This window comes from Hemicordylus capensis, chromosome 10 (assembly GCF_027244095.1).
Source record: "Hemicordylus capensis ecotype Gifberg chromosome 10, rHemCap1.1.pri, whole genome shotgun sequence".
Lineage (NCBI taxonomy): Eukaryota > Metazoa > Chordata > Lepidosauria > Squamata > Cordylidae > Hemicordylus > Hemicordylus capensis.
Genome location: NC_069666.1, coordinates 29,288,307 through 29,306,972, shown reverse-complemented (window position 1 = coordinate 29,306,972; position 18,666 = coordinate 29,288,307). Strand labels below are relative to the sequence as shown.

Genomic DNA, 18,666 nt, shown 5'->3' with positions numbered 1-18,666 from the left:
GCCTGTGAAGAGCTTTCCATACCCCGAGTGTCGCCAAGGGCTCCAAGGGAGCTCTGATCTGGCCGTGTTTCTTCTTGGGCTCCATACAACTGAGAGCCAGCATGGTGTAGTGGTTAGAGTGCTGGACTAGGATCGGGGAGAGCCGAGTTCAAATCCCCATTCAGCCATGAAACTAGCTGGGTGACTCTGGGCCAGTCACTTCTCTCTCAGCCTAACCTACTTCACAGGGTTGTTGTGGAAGAGAAACTCAAGTATGTAGTACACCGCTCTGGGCTCCTTGGAGGAAGAGCGGGATATAAATGAAAAAATATAATAATAATAATAATACAATTTTATTGTCAATGTTGTTGCTGTTGTTATAGATATCGTCACAGAATATAGGCTGTTCCCAGTAAAGCTGCTTTTTGTAATTGGCTGATGGTGCATCCCAGGTCCTTGGGAAGGACTCGATGTCTGGATAAAACAAATCAGTCAATAACACCTGTCTGACTGTGTAAAATAAAATAATAATAATAATAATAATACAACTGAGGTCCATACTATGGTTCTCCCTTCTAGGTTCAGTGCCTTTTCAGTGCTGCCTCCTTTCCCCCGGCTTCATTTGGTTTCCATGTGGCAGCTATTTGATAAAGGATCCAGATGTGGCCTTCTGGTTACTGAAATGCAGCCAGATCTCCATGGCATGTCCCTCTCCTGTTGTTCTGGCAGTCTCGTGCAAGAGAGAGCACAAAGTTCCCTTGGCACTGAGGGACAGAGCAGGACCTGCCCCTGTGGCTGTCAGGGCTCCGGGGGGGGGGGACATGTTTTGGGTCACACACCGCTTCATTGGCCCCCTGCAAATGCTGCTGCCCCAAGTGAGCCCTTGAGTTGCATTCAGCCCATCTGGTTATGGGCACAGCAGCTGCTCTGCAGGGGTGTGCCCAACCTCCAGGCAACCCGTCCCCGCCACTTTCCCTTTTGTAGCCACAGGAAGGGGATTGTGAGGCCTGTGCTTCGGTTGGCAAAGGCCCCTGACTCCATGGCTAGTATGAGACACGGGCATGTAGTGCGATAGCATCCCCACTGACGATGGGCAGCAGCAGGTCTTGGCTGCGTTTGCACACAGTCCTGGAGAACATGGCGCTGCAGTTCATGGCTGACTTTGTCCTTAAACTTGAGAGCTTCACACTGAGATTGAGTGGGATCTTTCTTTAAATTCTGACACAGATTGTGTTTCTGAATTCTCATGACTCAGGGATTGCAACTTGGGCAGGCTCCCTTCTCTGTGTCTTGCATGTTGGGTTCTGTGTCACCTTGAAGGGGAGCTCTTCAGTAGCTCTGCTTGAAGCCCCGTGACATAAGAACCTAAAAACAGCCCTGCTGGATCAGGCCCAAGAAGGCCCATCTAGTCCAGCATCCTGTTTCCCACAGTGGCCCACCCGGAGCTTGTACTGTGTTCTCCCTTTTAGGACAAGATGTCTCAACTGGAATTCGAGCTTGAAGAAGAAAGGAACAATTCAGACATTTTGTCAGAAAGAATCAGCCGGTGCAGAGAGCAGGTACTTGATTGGAGAGGACAAAGTGTCCCGTCATCAAATGCTGGCCAGTTGCTGGGGTGGGTGGGGAGCAAGTTAAAGTTGCTGACGACCCTCTAGGTGGTGATGGTTGGGGCCAGACCAGCAGCAACTTTCCCCGTACAATGGAGCAGCATGAGTGGGCTAAATACTGTTGCTGCTGCACAAGGCATCCACTGGTGATGGTCACATCCTGCATTCTTCCAAGCTCACTGAACACTGCCTCTGAATGTGGAAGTTCCCTTTAGCTGTTGATAGACCCACAAATGGGTCCTGCTGCTCCCAGCCTCTCACCACCTCCTTTGGTAACAAACGCCATAACTGTGCAGCTGCAGTCTGTGATCCGCCTGTTTTTCTGAGACCACGTGGTCTCTGCAGTGATTTTGAGTGCCACGAGCTCATCCCCATCTGAGGCCAGGCCCCCTGGTTTGGTGGGGACACTTCCTAGGCTGCAGCCCCTTCATAGGCCAGAAGTCCTTTGCGATCAGAGCATGAGGAGATGCTGCTGTGACTTCAGTTCTGAAAATGAAAGGGAAATTTACACCACAGCTGGACAGCCGGCAGGTTGCCTCATTGGGGCAAGATAGGTGTTTCTCCCAAAGGGTCCGGAGCCCCTCATTTCAAGCGGGAGTTACAGAAGCGGCCTTGTTCTGAATCAGGGTTGGGCTAGCCAAGGGGGAAGAGATTCCCAGGACACTGTTTCATGGTCTGCTGAGCATCCACAATCAGGCGAGGAGTCCATAATGGGTTTGTTTTGGTAAACATCGGCAATTAGGGTGGTTGTCATCTGGCCACAAAAGGAAAGGGTCTGGCCTGTTTCTGTACCTTTCACCGAGGCTTGATCTGCAGCCTTGAGGAGGTGGTCTGGAGCCGGACGTGCACCTTCACTCGTGCCTGGGGGTCCAGCCACTGCCTTCTCTCACTGCAATGAAGAACCGTCGATCGCGACATGCAGCAGGACACAGAAAATGCTGCCTCTGTTTTCTGGGGAGTTTGCTGCTGCTGCTGCAGTTGGCCATAATTGGGAGACCAAACCCTTCTGCATGTGTACATACTGCCTTTGAATGCTGTTGGGGCCCATCTGGTTTTAGTAGTGTTGGCAGATGGGCATCATGGTGGCCTGACCCTGGGGGGGCTGTGAGAGGAAAGGACCCATTGGAACATTGCTGTAGGATGCACAGCACAACGCCGTGAGATCCTGCCCATTGCCAGTCCATCTGTTTGTGGTTGTAACCACAGGTCATCACACAGGCCATGTTTCCTGGGGAGTGAACTGCTGCAGCTGCAGCATATTTCCAGGCAAAGTACAAAGTGCTGGTTATAACCTTTAAGGCCCTGAAAGGCTTCGGCCCGGGTAACCTGAGGGAGCGCCTTTCTCTACAGGATCCTGACCCCTCCCTATGATCATCAGGAGGCGTCCATCTTCGGGTGCCACTGGTTCATCTGGTGGCCACCTGGGACCAGGCCTTCTCAGTTGTCGCCCCTGGGTTGTGGAAGGTGCTCCCTATGGATGTCAGAGGATGATTTTTCCTGGAGAACTTCAGGAGAGCCTTCAAGAGCCGTCTTTTTAGCCTGGCTTTTAATGATGTCTAGTTTTAGTTTTAATCTGGCTTAAATGTTTTTATTTTATTTTAATTGTTTTATGATGTGTGTTTGATTTCGAATGTAATCTGCCCTTAGCCACCTTAAGAAGTGCGGTATATAAATATTTATGTACACTGAATGAATGAATGCATGCATGCATGCATGACAGACACAGGCCCATTGCTGTGCTGGCATCAAAGCTGGGGCTAGAGAGGGCATGTTAGGAAGCCACCTCTGGGGGTCAGTGTGAGGGTGGTGTCCCTGTCTGCAGGCATAGCACTGCTTGAAGCAGTAGAGTTGGGATCCAGGAGCCCAGCACTCCAGAATAGGAGGGGCCTTCTGGGCGGAGTGACAGCAGTGCTCAGGAATGGCAGTTGCTTTTTCTGTTGGGACGCCTCCGTGTTGAGGCCTGCACTTGGACCTTCCTGGGCTGAGAGGGGGGCCCCACTTGGTGAGCTGCCTGGGTGTCGCCTCAAGCACAGAGAGGGATGCCCGGCCAGCCCCTGCCAGGGGAAGGCAGTCTCTCCCCACCCGCCTCTGGGTTCGGGGCCAAGGCTGGCCTGGCCTTCCACGCTTCTGCGCCTGCTGCCTGTCAGCTCCAGCATTCAGTCTTGCTCAGGCCCGGCTTTGATGTGTGGCAGCCACCCTCAGGAGAAGGAGAACGCCCTGCTTATAGCCTGGGTGGAGGTCTGGCCATCCACAGCCCCAGCCTGGCATGGCCTGAATGGGGTCTTGATTGCGACGCAAGGAGTGGCCTGGAGCTCTGCTCTGGCTGCGGGTGTGCTCCTTGCATGCCTGCAGCAACCCCTCAGATCTTTCTGTGGGGAGGCCCATCTGGCAGGAGTTGGCTGTTTGCTCCCCCACCAAGACACCCCGAACTGCCTTGATAACAGGGGCAAGGGTGGTGGGCTATTCCTTTGAACCTCCTCCCTGTGAAGATTCTGGCTGCCGCCTGCAAGAGTTGGCATCGAGTGATGGGTGGGATTCTGGGGGTGGGTTCAAGTCTCGGCTCGGAGACCTTCACATGGAAGCCCACACCTACGGAATGCAAAAATATTGCCAATCACCTAAAAGGCTGAAAGGCAAGGGACAGAGTGTGTGTGTGTGTGTGTGTGTACACACAGAGAGAGCGGGATGGCCCTCTTTCAGTGTCTCACACAGTTGTGTTCCCAGTGTCATTCCTTACCATTAAGTTAAATCAGTCATTCCTTACCGTTAAGTTAAATAGCTCCCTTTCGCTTACTGCCTCAGAGGATTCTTGGTGTGCAACAACTACAGGAAAAAAGAGTCTGCACATGAATTAATTGACTTCAGAAGATCGTCTAGTATCTGTGCATGAGGCCCGTTTCCATGGCGATGGCCGAGTAAATGAGCAAAGGATGGCGCTCCGCTGACAGCGCCATTCATTTCCTTTCACCAAGCAGTCCCAGTGGGGGCCACACATCTGCTCCTCGCTTGCTGCAGGTGTGCAGCGCAGGCAAATGAAAATGCGGGAAGGGAAGGCTCCTTTTTGGCAGCCAGGCATTGATGTTCCCATTAGCTCCCTTTTTATTGAGCAGCTGAACGTTTCTGCTGAGTCAGCCGGTTTAGGGGAACAGGAAGGCGTATATTTTATTTTCCTCCTGCTTTTCCCTTTTGCAAGAACGGTTTGTGTTGGAAAACGGCAGCTGTAGCAGTCTTAAAGCTATTAAAAATCAAATTACTTTTTCCTTGACAACCAGCCCTGCAGCTGCTCCCCGTCCAAGGAATGGTTGTCTTTAATCAAGCTACACAGAATCCAGTGCGTCTGCTCCCCACAATGCCTCCTATCCAGCTGGGACAGGTGCTGTCTGAAGCAACACACTTAAGACTTTCCTCTTGTCATGGAATTAGAATGGCTTAGAGGTTTTGGAGACAGGAAGAGAGAGGAGGAGGCTTGCATCCAGAGCCAGAGGCAGCCGAGATTTCTCCCGGCCCAGGCGGAAGCCCACGGAGGGCCAGAGGCAAACGTGTCTTGTCCAGGACACTCTCACTACAGGAGGGGCACCGCCGTTTTCAACTCCCTCTGGCCATCCACACCTCTTGTGCCAGAAGATTCAGTCACTATGGGATTCACTGCCACAGAATGTGGGGTGTCTGCTTCCTTAGATGGAAAAGAGGTTGAGACAGATTCATAGGAGGAGGATGTCAGTGGTGAATAGGCACGATAGCCCATATGGAATCTGCACGGCAGTGCCCAATGCTGGCCACCTGTACCAAGGGGCAACCATCCACTCTCGTGCCCTGCTTGTGAGTGTCCAACAGCAGCAGCTGGTGGGTCAGAGGGCAGGATAGGCGTGACCCTAGCTGGATCTTGTCCACAGTGAGCAAAGGGGGTGTGGCCTAGCTGCATGGGCATTTCATGGGATGTTGCTAAGGACTAGCTGCCATCCCTAGGAACAGAGAAAACATGACCATGTACATCACTCCGGGCTCCCTGGAGGAAGAGTGGGATATAAATGAACACAAACCAGAGCTGAACAGCTGCTTAGGGTGCTTGCCAGACCTCTGGGTTGGGTTTGCTTTTGAACTTCCCCACCTGCCATTGAGGGCCCCTCTTCCCCCACTGTGGCCCAGCTCCTCTTCTGCTAGTGCCTTTTGCCTGATTCACCAGCCCCGTTGCACCTGGGAACTGTCTCCTTCCTCTCCCACTGCTTCTACAACAGCCTGATGCTTCCGGATCGGTTCCTCCAGTTCTCATCTGCCTACTCTGCCCCTCCCCACCAATCCTATCTTGCTTCTGCCCTGCCTGTCCATTGCAGACTGCCCAGCCACTAAGGCCAGGTCCAGCACTGCTGGCCAGAAGTTGTGGGACTGTTAAGTTGTAGAAATCTGAATCCTTGAGAGAGTGACTGTTGCTACAGTTGGGTAATCTCAGCCCCTTTTTCTTTTCCCAACCACAGATTGAGCAAATGAGGAATGAACTACTCCAGGAAAGAGCTGCTAGGCAGGATTTGGAGTGTGACAAGATTTCACTGGAAAGACAGGTAAGGATGCTCGGAATGTGACTGCGGGGGCTCCACTCTGCTCTGGGTTCATCACCCTCCGCACCAGGGCTGAGCAATGGGGGATGTGCGGACTAGTCTTTAAGAAAAGTGCCTCCAAGCTTGGGTCGAGTGAGTGATGACAGTGGATGGCCCATCACCTAGGCGGAATCCAAGCTTAAACTCAGAGTGCCACCTAGTGGCAGACCTGCTCTTTGGTTGGCTATCCAAAAGGAGACACATTTCCTTTTCAAAAAGGGAAAGAAAGATTGTGCTGTTGAGTCGGTGTTGACTCCTGGTGACCACAGAGCCATGTGGTTTTCTTGGAGTGGTTTACCATTGCCCAGGCAGTATGAGATTATGCCCTTGCTCTTGTCACTGAATTGAACATCCGCCTCCAGCACCTTCCTCTATCGCTGCTGCCTGACATAGGTGACTACAAACATATATATTTACTAGGCACAGTCTCGGAAGCACACCAGTGAGTAGGGTTACTATATTCTGGCTTTCCCAATCCCGGTGCCTAATTTGCATATTATGTAAATTGGCTTTTTGCACATGCAAATTAGCAGCTGCACTCTTCAGTTGACTTGTGTTTGCTCTGGATAGCTACCAACAATAGTTGAGGAAGATAGCTTTGCCTGACCACTTTCCCTGACATGTTAACAGCAGCAACAGAACAAAAAAGGAAAGAAAAAGCACAGCTTTTTAATTAAGGCTGCAATTCTGTACACACTTATTTGAGAGAAAATCTTATTGAAACCAAGGGTGCTTATTTCTAAGTAGGCATGCATTGATCGTAAAGCCAAGAAAGTTAAACATCACAATACACAGCCTGGTAGGCAGGCAGTGATTTACATCAAAATCAAACTATCTTCTCAATTGCCCGATACAGATCCCCTGCTGATAAAAAAAAAACCAAAGGCAACATTCTTCAAGGGATTACTGTACTTAAAAGTAAAACCCTTCCAGCTAGCATCCTGTGCTATTCCTCTTTTAATCCAAGTCCAGTGGTTGAGCAGAATAGTGACTGCACGTTTTGCTCCATAACTCTGCTTCTACAAGAGCTTAGCTTTTTTTTTTTTTTAGCAAAGAAATGAAAGCTGAAATCTGGGTGACTCTGGGTGGGCTAAGCAATCCAGGTGAGATGCTTGAAACCGGGGTGAAACCTGGAATTCTGGTGGGCACAGCAACTCTCACAGCGGGGATTTGAACTAACAGCCTCTTGCTCCCTAGGCAAGCTGATTCCCCACTGCTCCACTACAGCTGATTTCCTTTTCAAAAGTGCTATTTCTAGCATGTTGAGAAATGTAGATGTTTCACGTTGTTCAGCTTCTTGCTCTTTCATTATCAAGTTTTAAATCCCTTTGAAAGATAGTGCAAATGGTGGTGAATACAAAGAGATTCTAGTCCCCAAAGATAATCAATAGCGATAAACTTCTAAAAGGAGACTTATTGGGTCTTATTTATTTATTATTCAGTTTTTATACCACCTTTCATAAAGCCTCCCAAGGCAGTGTACAAAAGTTAAAATACAATAAAATTCTATAAAAATTGCATATAAAGCCTAAAAATCGGTTAAACAATAAAACACCAAAAAACAACCACCTTGAAAAAAACAGAAGCAGGAGAGCTGAGCGACTTGGCAGCCCCTGAGTGGTAAAAGCCTGAACAAATAAAAAGGTCTTTAGTTGTTTTTAAAAAGCAGCCACAAATGTCAAAGAGTGGCCATTCACCGGGAGAGCATTCCAGAGCTGGGGGCCTGTCCCACGTGCAGGACAATTTCGTCTCTCTCCGTGTCGGCACACGGAGCAAAGGCCCCCAGACGACCTTGTTGGGTGGGCAGAAGCTGTGGGAGCAGGTGCTCCTTCAGGTATCCAGAGCCCAAACTGCCAAGGGCTTTCAAGGTAATAAGCAGCACCCTGAAAGGGATCTGGAAACCATTTTTCAGCCAGGGTAGCTCTTTCAAAATAGGTGACATATACTCGGAGCGAGCAGTTCCAGAGAGGACCCTGGCAATGGCATTCTGCACCAACTGAAGTTTCCAGATATTCTTCAAGGGTGGCCCCCATGTACAGCACATTCCAGCAATCCAGCTGCGGCGTAACTAAGGCATGGGTAACCATGGCCAGATCGGATTTCTCAATAAAGGGATGCAGCTGGTGCACGTCCAGAAGCTGTGCAAAGGCATTGCTGGCCATCGCCTCCACCTGAGCATCCAAAGGCAGAGCCGGGTCCAGCAACACCCCACCCCCCAGCTGCACACTTGCGCTTTCAAGGGGAGTGCCACCCCTTCCAGAGCTGGTTGAATCACCCTGTCCTGATTGGCTTTCCTGCTGACCAGCAGCCCCTGACTTGTCTGGATTCAACCCCACATCCAGCCCATCACTGCCTCCAGCCCCCGATTCAGTACATCCACTGCTTCCCTGTGATCTGATGTCAGGGAAGGGTAGAGCTGAGCGTCATCTGCATGTTGTGGACACTTCAGTCCAAACCCCCTGAAGAGAGGAGAGCTAGTCTTGTGGTCGCAAGCATGACTTGTCCCCTTAGCCAAGCAGGGTCCACCCTGGTTGCATATGAATGGGAGACTAGAAGTGTGTGAGCACTGTAAGATCTTCCCCTCAGGGGATGGAGCTGCTCTGGGGAGAGCAGAAGGTTCCAAGTTCCCTCCCTGGCAGCATCTCCAAGATAGGCCTGAGAGCGATTTCTGCCTGCAACCTTGGAGAAGCTGCTGCCAGTCTGTGTAGACAGTACTGAGCTAGATGGACCAATGGTCTGACTCAGTATATGGCAGCTTCCTATGTTCCTATGACCTCTCAGGGTCTTGTCAGGGTTGCTTGGAATCTCCCCCCTCTCCGCTATGTATAAGAAAGCTGTGCTTACCCACTGATAAAAAGGTTCTCTTCACATGCCCAATCACCCGATCACCATAATGGAGATATTAAGCTGTCTTCTACTCATTGGCCCATGGAGGGTCCAGGATTGTCTACACCGGCTGGCAGTGGCTCTCCAGGGTCTTAGCAGAGGATGGCCTTTCCCAGCCCTTCTTGGAGATCCCACCAGGGACTGGGTTTTGGATTTTTTGCATGCAAAGCAGGTGCTCTGCCTTGATGTGGTGGCCTCTCCCTGTCAGATTGGATGCTTGTATTTGCTGCAGCAGAGATCTGACTTCTAAGAAATTTTACACAGTGTAAACCATGGGATACTTTGAGGGATCTTCTCCATTAAGGTCAGTTTTGCATGTGTGTTAATCAGAGGGCTTGCAATGAGGTGGACTTTGAGTATGTACCCTTAAGGGTGGCAGAGTGAGAGATGGAAAGGCTTGAGCCAGAGGCCACGATCCACAAGGAAGCTCCCACCTATTTTAGTGAGAGGTTTTCCAGATGGACTGTGCCTCTAGCTGATCAGTGGGAGGAGGTGCCATTTTGGGTCTTCTGTCTTGGACCAGCTCCATCTAGTCAATAAACTCGGCACTTTCTTACTCCAGAACAAAGATTTGAAAAGTCGAATCCTTCACCTTGAAGGCTCCTACCGGTCCAACAAAGAAGGGCTCGTGGTTCAAATGGAAGCCAGGATTGTGGAGCTGGAGGGGCGGCTAGAGAATGAAGAGCGGTAAGGTGACCCCCAATAAGTTCCAGGGAAGTTGCATCTCCACAAGGCTCTCAGCAGCTTTAAGAGATGCAGAAGTCCTCCTAGCTGAATAGTGGGTGTCCATGATAGAACCTCCATGTTTAGAGGCAGTGTGCTGAGGAGCCACTCCAGGAGAAGGCTGCTGCCTTCATGGGCTGCTTGTGGGCTTCTTAGAGGCATCTGGCTGGTTGTTGTTGAAAATAGAGAGCTGCACTGGATGACTCTTCAGTCTGCTCCAAAGGGGGCTCCTCTGGAGTCATGTGAGTTCACTGCCCCCCTCCTTCAGTCGCTTCAAGAGGAGGGTTGAGAGAACAGATCCCCCCGTCTGCCTAAGAGGGTTGAGCCTTGGCTGGCTCAAATGCCTTCGCAGCCACTAACTCTCCAGGTGAGCCTCGGAAGGGGCATAAGTGTACCGATGACACTGCAGGTCAGTTGTAAGGAGCCTGCTGGGCTAATGCATGTGAAGTACTCCCTGAACGCTAGAAACGTGCTGCGTCATTCCCAAACTTTGTGCCGCAAGCAATGAGTGGGATTGTGAAAGGCTACTGTGAGTTTCCAGGAGATTCAGGGAGGAGTCTTCCTGCTGGGTCTCTGCCCGATCCACTGCTCCAGTCATCCTTCAGAGAGAAGGGAAATTTCGCCCCATCTCTGCCTCACATGTGAATGGAACAATCACTCCTCAATGAGACCTGCGGCAGAATTACCTGCTCTCTGAGGGTGGCACACACCCTCCTCTGCCCTCTGCAGAAATGACAAGGTGGGGCTCATCTGAGGGTGCCTCGTTCTTACGTTCTCCTGCACAAGCACAAACCCTCCATGATGCAAGGCTGAAGCGTTCTGCATGAAAATGAAAGGCAGAGTGTGCCTCGTGCGTCAGGAGTCTGAGACCCTGTCTGCAAGGTGAGTCCTCCATGGTGAGGTTCCCATGCATGTGTGTTCCCCTCCTGTTCTTCCAGGGATCGGGCTAACCTCCAGCTGAGTAACCGCAGGCTTGAAAGGAAAGTGAAAGAGCTGGTGATGCAAGTGGATGATGAACACCTGTCCCTGACAGACCAGAAGGACCAGGTAGAATGCCAAGGATCTGGCAGGCTGATGTGCTTCAGATGGGGCTGTCCGGGGCCCCCAGAGCACACTGAGTGGGGTATCAAAGCCTTCGCAGCGCCGTGCTATTCCTTTGCCCGTGTGTCCCTCCTGGCCACGCAGCCCCAGTGACTGTGCCCCACTTGCCTTGCTTGGGGTTTCTGCCCTCTCTCTCTCTCATTGCTAACATTTCAGTATTCTTTGGGGTCCGAATAAATGGTAAGCAGATATAGATGGGTTGGTTGAGTTTAGTTTACACCACATATTCCAGGCACGGGATCCTTCAGACTTCCCTTTGAAGAGCAGGACTCCTGCTCGGCTCACTTCTTCCCAGTGCTAGCTAGCAGCTGCAGCCGTGGGGCCCTGACAGCCTCCTCTTCTGTCCAAGGCATGTTCTGAAGGGCATGGGGAGCAGGAGGATGTGTCTCCCACCTCGCACACGGACTCCTTCTCCAGGTGAAACGTTCTTCTCGGAAGCTGCAGCTGCTCCCTTTTCGACTCTGGCTGAGCTGCAGCCAGAAGGTGCTCAGCAGCAGTTATGCCTTGCCCTGTTCACAGAAGTGGCACTTCTGTGATTAATGCCTTGCCGAGGCAGAGATCTTGCTCTACAGCCTCGGTCATGGATCGCTAAGGAGTAACAACTTGTTCTCCACCCCAGCTTTAATTGGCCCGTTTTCCTTTCACAGCTTAGCTTGCGTTTGAAAGCAATGAAGCGCCAAGTGGAGGAGGCGGAAGAAGAAATAGACAGGCTGGAAAGTGCCAAGAAGAAACTTCAGAGGGAGCTGGAAGAGCAAGTGGACTTGAACGACCAGCTCCAAGGGCAGCTGAATGCAGTCAAAAAGGAACTCAGGTGAGGAGGAGCAGGAGGCGGCAGCAGAAAGGAGCCTTAGAATCCCAGGCGGCTGCCCTCCCTCTGCCCTCCTGGCTCTCCAAGACTGGCAGGCCTGCCTTTGTGGTTTCTAGGATGGGGGCTCTGTGGCCCCAACATAAGGGCATAGAAAGCTGCCTTGTGCCAAGTCAGACCCTTGGTCCATCTAGCTCATTACGGAAAAGACCTGCCTGCAACCCTGGAGAAGCCACTGCCAGTCAGTGTAGATAATATTGAGCTAGAGGGACCAAGGGTCTGACTCAGTATAAGGCAGCTTTCTCTGCTCCAAAGGGTATGGAGAGCCTTGCATGTTGATAACATTTTGGGTGGCAGTCTCCTGTTGACTAATGCATCTTGTCACAGCTACTGGCTAATCATCCCTTGGTTAGACAAATTCCTGATTAATCACCCAGAATGACTGGCTGATGGGAGCAAATGGCGGAGAGATAGTGGGGAATCTCTCTGAGACAGAGAGGAGGGCAGGGAGAGAGCTGCTGAGTTAGCAGAAGGCAAGAAGCCCATTGGGGTCTCTCTTCAAGGCTCTGCTGTGTGCTGGCAGGTCTGCTGCCTTGTAGGAGTCTCTACTGATTGTCTCCGTGTATGCTGCACTTGTGTGTCTGTAAATCACACATTACAAAGATGCCAGCAGTCTTCAGCACGCTGTCTCAGGAGTTCCCAGCCTTAGTCCCTAGATGATGCTGGACTACATAGGAAAAACATAGGGACATTGGAAGCTGTCCTATACTGAGTCAGACCTTTGGTCCTTCTAGATCAGTAGAGTCTACACAGACTGGCAGCGGCTTCTCCAAGGTTGCAGGCAGGAGTCTCTCTCAGCCCTATCTTGGAGATGCGAGAGAAGGAACTTGGAACCTTCTGCATGCAAGCAGGCAGATGCTCTTCCCAGAGCGGCCCCCTTATCCCCCTAAGGGGAATTATCTTGCAGTGCTCACTCATGTAGTCTCCCATCCAAATGCAACCCAGCATGGACCCTCCTTAGCAAAGGGGGCCGTTCATGCTTGCGACCTCAAGACCCACTCTCCCCCTATCCCTTCTCCTTTCCCAACTGACTTGGGACCTCATCTAATTGAGTAGACCGCCTCCACAGCAAAGCATGTTCCTGTATCGTCTGATCCGTTCTTTGGTAAGTGGATCCCACCATTCAGCCTTCCCCAGACTCATTGTCCAAACTGGAGCCTTTTCCTGCCATTTACAGCCATTGACCGGACTGAGCTATTGCTCTGCAGACCTGCTCACCTTTGGCCCCCCTGCTGTTTTTGGACTTCAACTCCCATAATCCCCAGCCACAGTAGCCAATAACCAGGGATTATGGGAGTTGTAGGCCAACAACTGCAGGAGGGCCAAAGAATTTTTTAAAAAACATTTTATTTTAAAGAACAAACATTACAGTCCAAGACACTCCCCAAAATGAAACACTTTCATAAAAAGTTTTAAAAGGAAAAGGAGGGCCGAAGTTGAGCAGCCCTGCTCTAGAGCCATTGCAGTAGAACTCTCAAGGAGCTTCCTTCTTGCCTTACCTTGGAAGGAGGAGGACAGCTCCCTGGAGGCATTTCTGTGCTTGCCAAGTTGCACAAAGAGAAGATGTCCAGAACCAAGAACTAGAATGCCTGTTCAGGTGCAGGGCAACTTCTGCAGTTCACAAGACTGCAGAGGAGCCAGCTACCTAGATTACCTTTTCCAACCAGTCATGTCCATATCTTTGCAGACATCGGAGTAACTCACTTGGACTGTGTACAATTCTGGTCAGCACATCTAAGAAAGTTCATTGTAGAACTGGAAAAGGTGCAGAAGAGGGCAACCAAGACGATCAGGGGCCTAGAGCACCTTCCTTATGAGGCAAGGCTACAACACCTGGGGCTATATAGTTTAGAAAAAAGATGACTGCGGGGAGACATGATAGAGGTCTATAAAATCATGCATGGCATGGAGAAAGTGGATAGAGAGAAATTCTTCTCCCTCTCATATAACACTAGAACCAGGGGTCATCCCATGAAATTGATTGCCAAATTTAGGACCAGCAAAAGGAGGTACTTTTTCACACAACGCATAATCAACTTGTGGAATTCTCTATCACAAGATGTGACAGCCAACAACCTGGAAGGCTTTAAGAAGGGTTTGGATAACTTCATGGAGAAGAGGTCTATCAAGGGCTACTAGTTGGAGGGCTATAGGCCACCTCCAGCCTCCAAGGCAGGATGCCTCTGAGTACCAGTTGCAGGGGAGTCACAGCAGGAGAGAGGGCATGCCCTCAACTCCTGCCTGTAGGCTTCCAGTGGCATCTGGTGGGCCAATGTGTGAAACACAGTGGCCTAGATGGGCCTCCTGGACTAGATGGGCCTCCTTGGGCCTGATCCAGCAGGGCTGTTCTTATGTTCTTATATTCTTAACCAACCAGTGTCTTCGAAATATTGCATAAAAGCAGCTCACATGTTGGCAGGCACTTTGTACTGTAGAACACTGACCACCCTGTATATCTACACTTGCATGCTTCTGTCACTCTGCTTTAGCAGGCGCAGGAAGACCTCAAGTAAAATGCTGAGTGACCTGGATGACGAGGACGATGAGGACGATTTCAGCACTGATGGGGAGAGCCTTTACGAAGCACCTTCTGGATTTAAATATGTAAAGGATGATGACATCAAAAGCGAAAAATGAAGCAATCCCTTAACTCTGTCAGGGTGACGGATGCTCCATGGATGCTCCTCCCTAACTAGTTGTTAGGGAACTCCAGACCCCTGAAAGCCATGGCTGCAGGAACTGGAGTGCCGGGAGAATTTTAACTAGCCTTCCATAGTGTGTGCCATTTTTAGACTTGGATCAATATCAGAAATAAACATTTTAAACCAGAAATAACTTGCCTTCCAAACCATCTAGAAATACCATAGGTGCCTAAAACCATGGAGGGCATACAGCTCAATTATGGTGATGTCTTCAGCAGAAATAGGATTCTTACTAAACATTCTCTTCTAAGGTGCAAGAGCATTTCTGCTGCTGAGGAACCTCAGCTGAGTCTATCTGTAATGAATGCTACAGATAAAACAAGAGAGCAAAGGGTATTATTTAACCACTGTAAGTGGAGGAAATCATGTATGGAATGTACATATTTTAAAGTAGACATTTTTATGAACCATTCTAGTGCCACTTTTTGTAAAGCTGTGGTTTTATAGAACATGTGAAAAGTGCAGAAATTTTCATGGAGTATCATAGTGGGTTTTTAAGTTTAAAAAGCCAGTTACATGAGAGGCAAGTTTTTAGTTCTCAAAGTGAGTGGGATGACCCAGTGGCAGAGTCAGAACAGCTCTTACTCTCAGAGCTGTGTGTAGACCATTTGGAGCAAGGTCTTAGCATTGAGGTGTGTACTTCTAATACCCAGGTTCTCCAAGGCCACCCTCACTTTGCCTTCCACAGATAGTGTTGGGTAGCCCTAGGATAGCCCATCTGAGATTTGATTGTGCACTACTGGAGTGAAGAGACGGGAATTTGCTCCTGCGAGGAGATTCCACGCCCAGTGACCATCTCAAGATGAATGCAGAATGTCCTTGCGTTGCAGCAGGGTTTCCAGAAGCACACACGCAGCCTGCAGTGTGCCTAGAGCCTCTTTAGCTGCTGAGGCCTTCCACCATTCGTGAGAGCTCCCTGTGGAGAAGAGGTTCACCTGTGGATATGCAAAAGCTGTCCCCCGCCCATCAGCAAGGGCTCATTCCCAGCAAAGCACCTGACACAAGGTGGACACAGAACTCGTGACGTCAGAAGCCTTTGAGCTACCGTGCTGCAGAGCTGACTGGAGCCCAAACTGAGGCAGGAGAGACTTGCTCCCCCAGCCCCAAAGCTGCCATGACTTCTGACACGTTGGCTTCTGACACGTGGATCTGGCCTCCTGGATCGCCCTTTGTAAGCCCGAATAAACATGTGGGGAAAGGAGTTTCCCCCCGCCTTGTTTTATGGTGGTCTTGCTTGCTTGCATTTATCTGTAGGAGTCTGCGAGTCTGCTGTCGGGGTCTCTGTGTCTATTTTGAAAGGTCTTGTTGCAAGTTGCTGTCTTCTGTTAACTGATGCACTGCTCCTCTTTTCTCCACAGCCACACTCTGCAGTGTTTCCAAAAGGGTAGTCTGCTACATTTGGTGGAAGCTGCATTAGCTAGAGTCACCTTGAGGCTTGGATCAGTTTTGGGAATCCATGGTTAAAACATAGTGGGAATAAGCTGACTTTGAATGCTTCTCTGTTAGCAACTAGGGAACATGCTTCGATTCACTGTGGGGACAAAGAGAACGTTTCTCTTTGAATTATGGTGACTTTAGTTATCCTGGAAGCAGCAAAATCCACCCAGTTCTGCAAGGCTGCCTGTGTAAGAGGCTGCTAAAGGATGCACTAAAAGGGGTGAAACAAGAACAAGTCTTGCTGAAAGGGTACGTGGCATCCGTGCAGAGCACTGCTTTGAATAAGATCCAGAGCTGCCTTTGGCTTCACAGGAGTCAGATGCAGAGCCATTTCAAGTCCTTGTGAATCCAAACAATCAGGCCTGCATGCCTCCATTGTGTGTACACAATACAGCCGCTAAACGGGCAGCACCATAGACAAGTCCTGAAGGCGATGGAGAAGGCAGTCCACATAGCTTGCACGTGTCTGAATAAGCACACCCAAGCACAGGCACTGAAGACTCGGTTGAAAATGGCAGCTCCTTAGTTTTAGATCACCTGGGCTGCAGCCTGATTCTGTTCATGCTGGGTAAAAGTTTCCATGGACTGGTAGAGGCTTGGGGAGGTCTGGGCGTGAAGAGAGGCCCCAAAGCCCTGAGAGTGGCTAGCAGAGGAGGTGACAGAGTGGTCTGACCCCCAGGTAAGTTCTCCCATGCAAGCCTCACTGGAACAAAGAGGGACTTGCCAAGGAGATGGTGGGTGGTGCCCCATCTGACTTTGCTGGAGGCGGGGTGCCACCTCAGCCACCATGTGAGCCTGGCTTCCTTTCATGGCAATGCATAGGGTTAGGGTTAGGGTTAGGGTTGTCAATTGCCTGCAATGATGTCAGCTTCTAGAGAAATCCCTATAAACGGGGTAATGGGAATCTTTCAAGCATGCATGGTTTCTGGCCAGCATTGTGGGTCTTCCTCTCATTTCATCAGCACTCCTCCCCTCCCCCTATGTAACTCCTGACCCAGCGGCATCAATGAGACATGACACTGTGGGATGAAGCATTTTTAGAACGAATCAAGAAACTGGAAGCCTATTGTGTTGACAATCAAGAGATGTAGTCTGTTGTGATTTATTTTTGTGCTGAAATTTTATAATATAGACTTTATTTTACACAACTGGATATAGTTCTTTTTAGCAGTTCTTCCACATTTTGCCTTAACAAGTATAGGACAGACTCCACTTGGAAGTTCTCCTGTGCAGACCTTCTTGGTTTCCAAGACTTGTGCAGAAGAACTTCCTGGGGGGTTGTGCCCGTAAATGGAGATGTGTTCTCAAGCCATGTGAGAAAATACCAAGTCATTTTGCAGCTACCTCCAGTTATTCCCAACTGTAAAAGATGAGAGACGCTTTGAAATAAACTGCATTGGCCAAATCTCTCTGCTTCAGCGTTGGAGTCTCTTTGCATGGGGCCTGTGCCTTCTGCCTTGGAGGGACGGTCAGCAGGCAGGGAGGGCCCTGCCGTGAGAGAAGGCAAGGCAGGCCCTCAGGTGGCTGATGTCAGGCACTGGGGAGGACAGCAGAGCAGAATGCTGGTTTCAGCCATGGGCCCAATCCACTAAGAGCCTCTCTTCTTTAAACCTTGGGGTAGGGGTCAGTAGTTGCCATTAGGAGAAAACTCAGTGCAGGCAGAATGTTTTCTGATCTCTTAACCAGAGGCGTAACTAGGGAAAACGGCGCCTAGGGCAAGCACTGAAATCCACCCCCCACCCCCAAGTTACCATGGGCTGAAAAGGGAAGTTCCTATATAACGCTAAAAAGATGAGTGCATATCATCTTTTAAATAGTTTTCCCTATTAGGGAAAGAGGCGCCTTTTAATGTGGTGATTCTCTTTATTTAGCAGGGGAGAGTAACTGGCCCTATCAACCCCTAGCACAGTACCTACAGTGACTGTTGCTGGTTTCTATCTCATGTTTCTTTTTAGACTGTGAGCCCTTTGGGATCCATCTTATTTATTTATTATTTCTCTGTGTAAATTGCTGTTTTTTGAAGGGTGGTATAGAAATCAAATAAGTAAATAAGTAAGTAAAATACTATACTATACTCTGTTACCCTACCTTCCACCTCAAGTTATGCAATTATGATGGAGTCAATTCAAGTGTTAAGAAGTCTCAGACCTTGGGATAAGATAATTCTGTACTCAAGAATACACATTCATAATTCAAATTTGTAATGCATGGCTAAGTATGCACATTGCTGTAATTGGCATTGTCCAACAGAAACCGCAGCAATTTTTGGTTTCCAGGCTTGTTCTATGGCTAACATATAGCCCTGGGTCCACATCAGACAACACATTACTGCTGACAAATTGAGTTCCTGCCCTTTAAAGCAGGAGTGGACATCCCAATCTGAGAACATACCTCATGGTAAATTCCAGTGAACAAACCCTACTTCCAACTGTGTGTACTCAGAACCACACCAGTATGCACAGAAGAGAGAGAAGAATGTTGCATGCTTGCTATGCTAACAACACAAAAGCCACCACTGAAATCAGAAAATGTAACACTCATGTTCTGTCTAAGCCATAGCAAGGCCAATATTGCATGCTTCACTTATAAAATGAGAAGAAGCTAGGGAGAAATCAAATTTCTAACAAGGCTTTTACTAATAGATGTAAGTGGTAAGCCACTTGCAAGATAACTGTGGCCATCAAACACATACTGTAATAACAGCTTTAAGCTACTACACATACCTTGCAGGGAACAAGTGCCCCAGTGGGACACAAACTCAGCCAGAGGCTGTA

The 18,666-nt window shown here is 49.6% G+C and overlaps 1 protein-coding gene across 6 annotated transcripts in view; it reads left to right on the top strand.

Moving 5' to 3' along the window:
* The window catches only part of CGNL1 (cingulin like 1), a 69,084-nt gene extending 51,787 nt beyond the window's left edge, over positions 1-17,297 (top strand). For 4 of the 6 annotated variants that reach the window (XM_053272529.1, XM_053272527.1, XM_053272528.1 and 1 more), the window contains exons 14-19: positions 1,449-1,538; positions 6,059-6,142; positions 9,627-9,751; positions 10,726-10,834; positions 11,536-11,699; positions 12,488-14,227. In XM_053272529.1, coding sequence (XP_053128504.1) covers positions 1,449-1,538; positions 6,059-6,142; positions 9,627-9,751; positions 10,726-10,834; positions 11,536-11,699; positions 12,488-12,809 — 894 coding nt within the window. In that variant the 3' untranslated portion in view covers positions 12,810-14,227. The other 2 variants (XM_053272532.1, XM_053272531.1) reach the window with 2 other exon arrangements.
* The last annotated feature ends 1,369 nt before the right edge of the window (positions 17,298-18,666 follow it).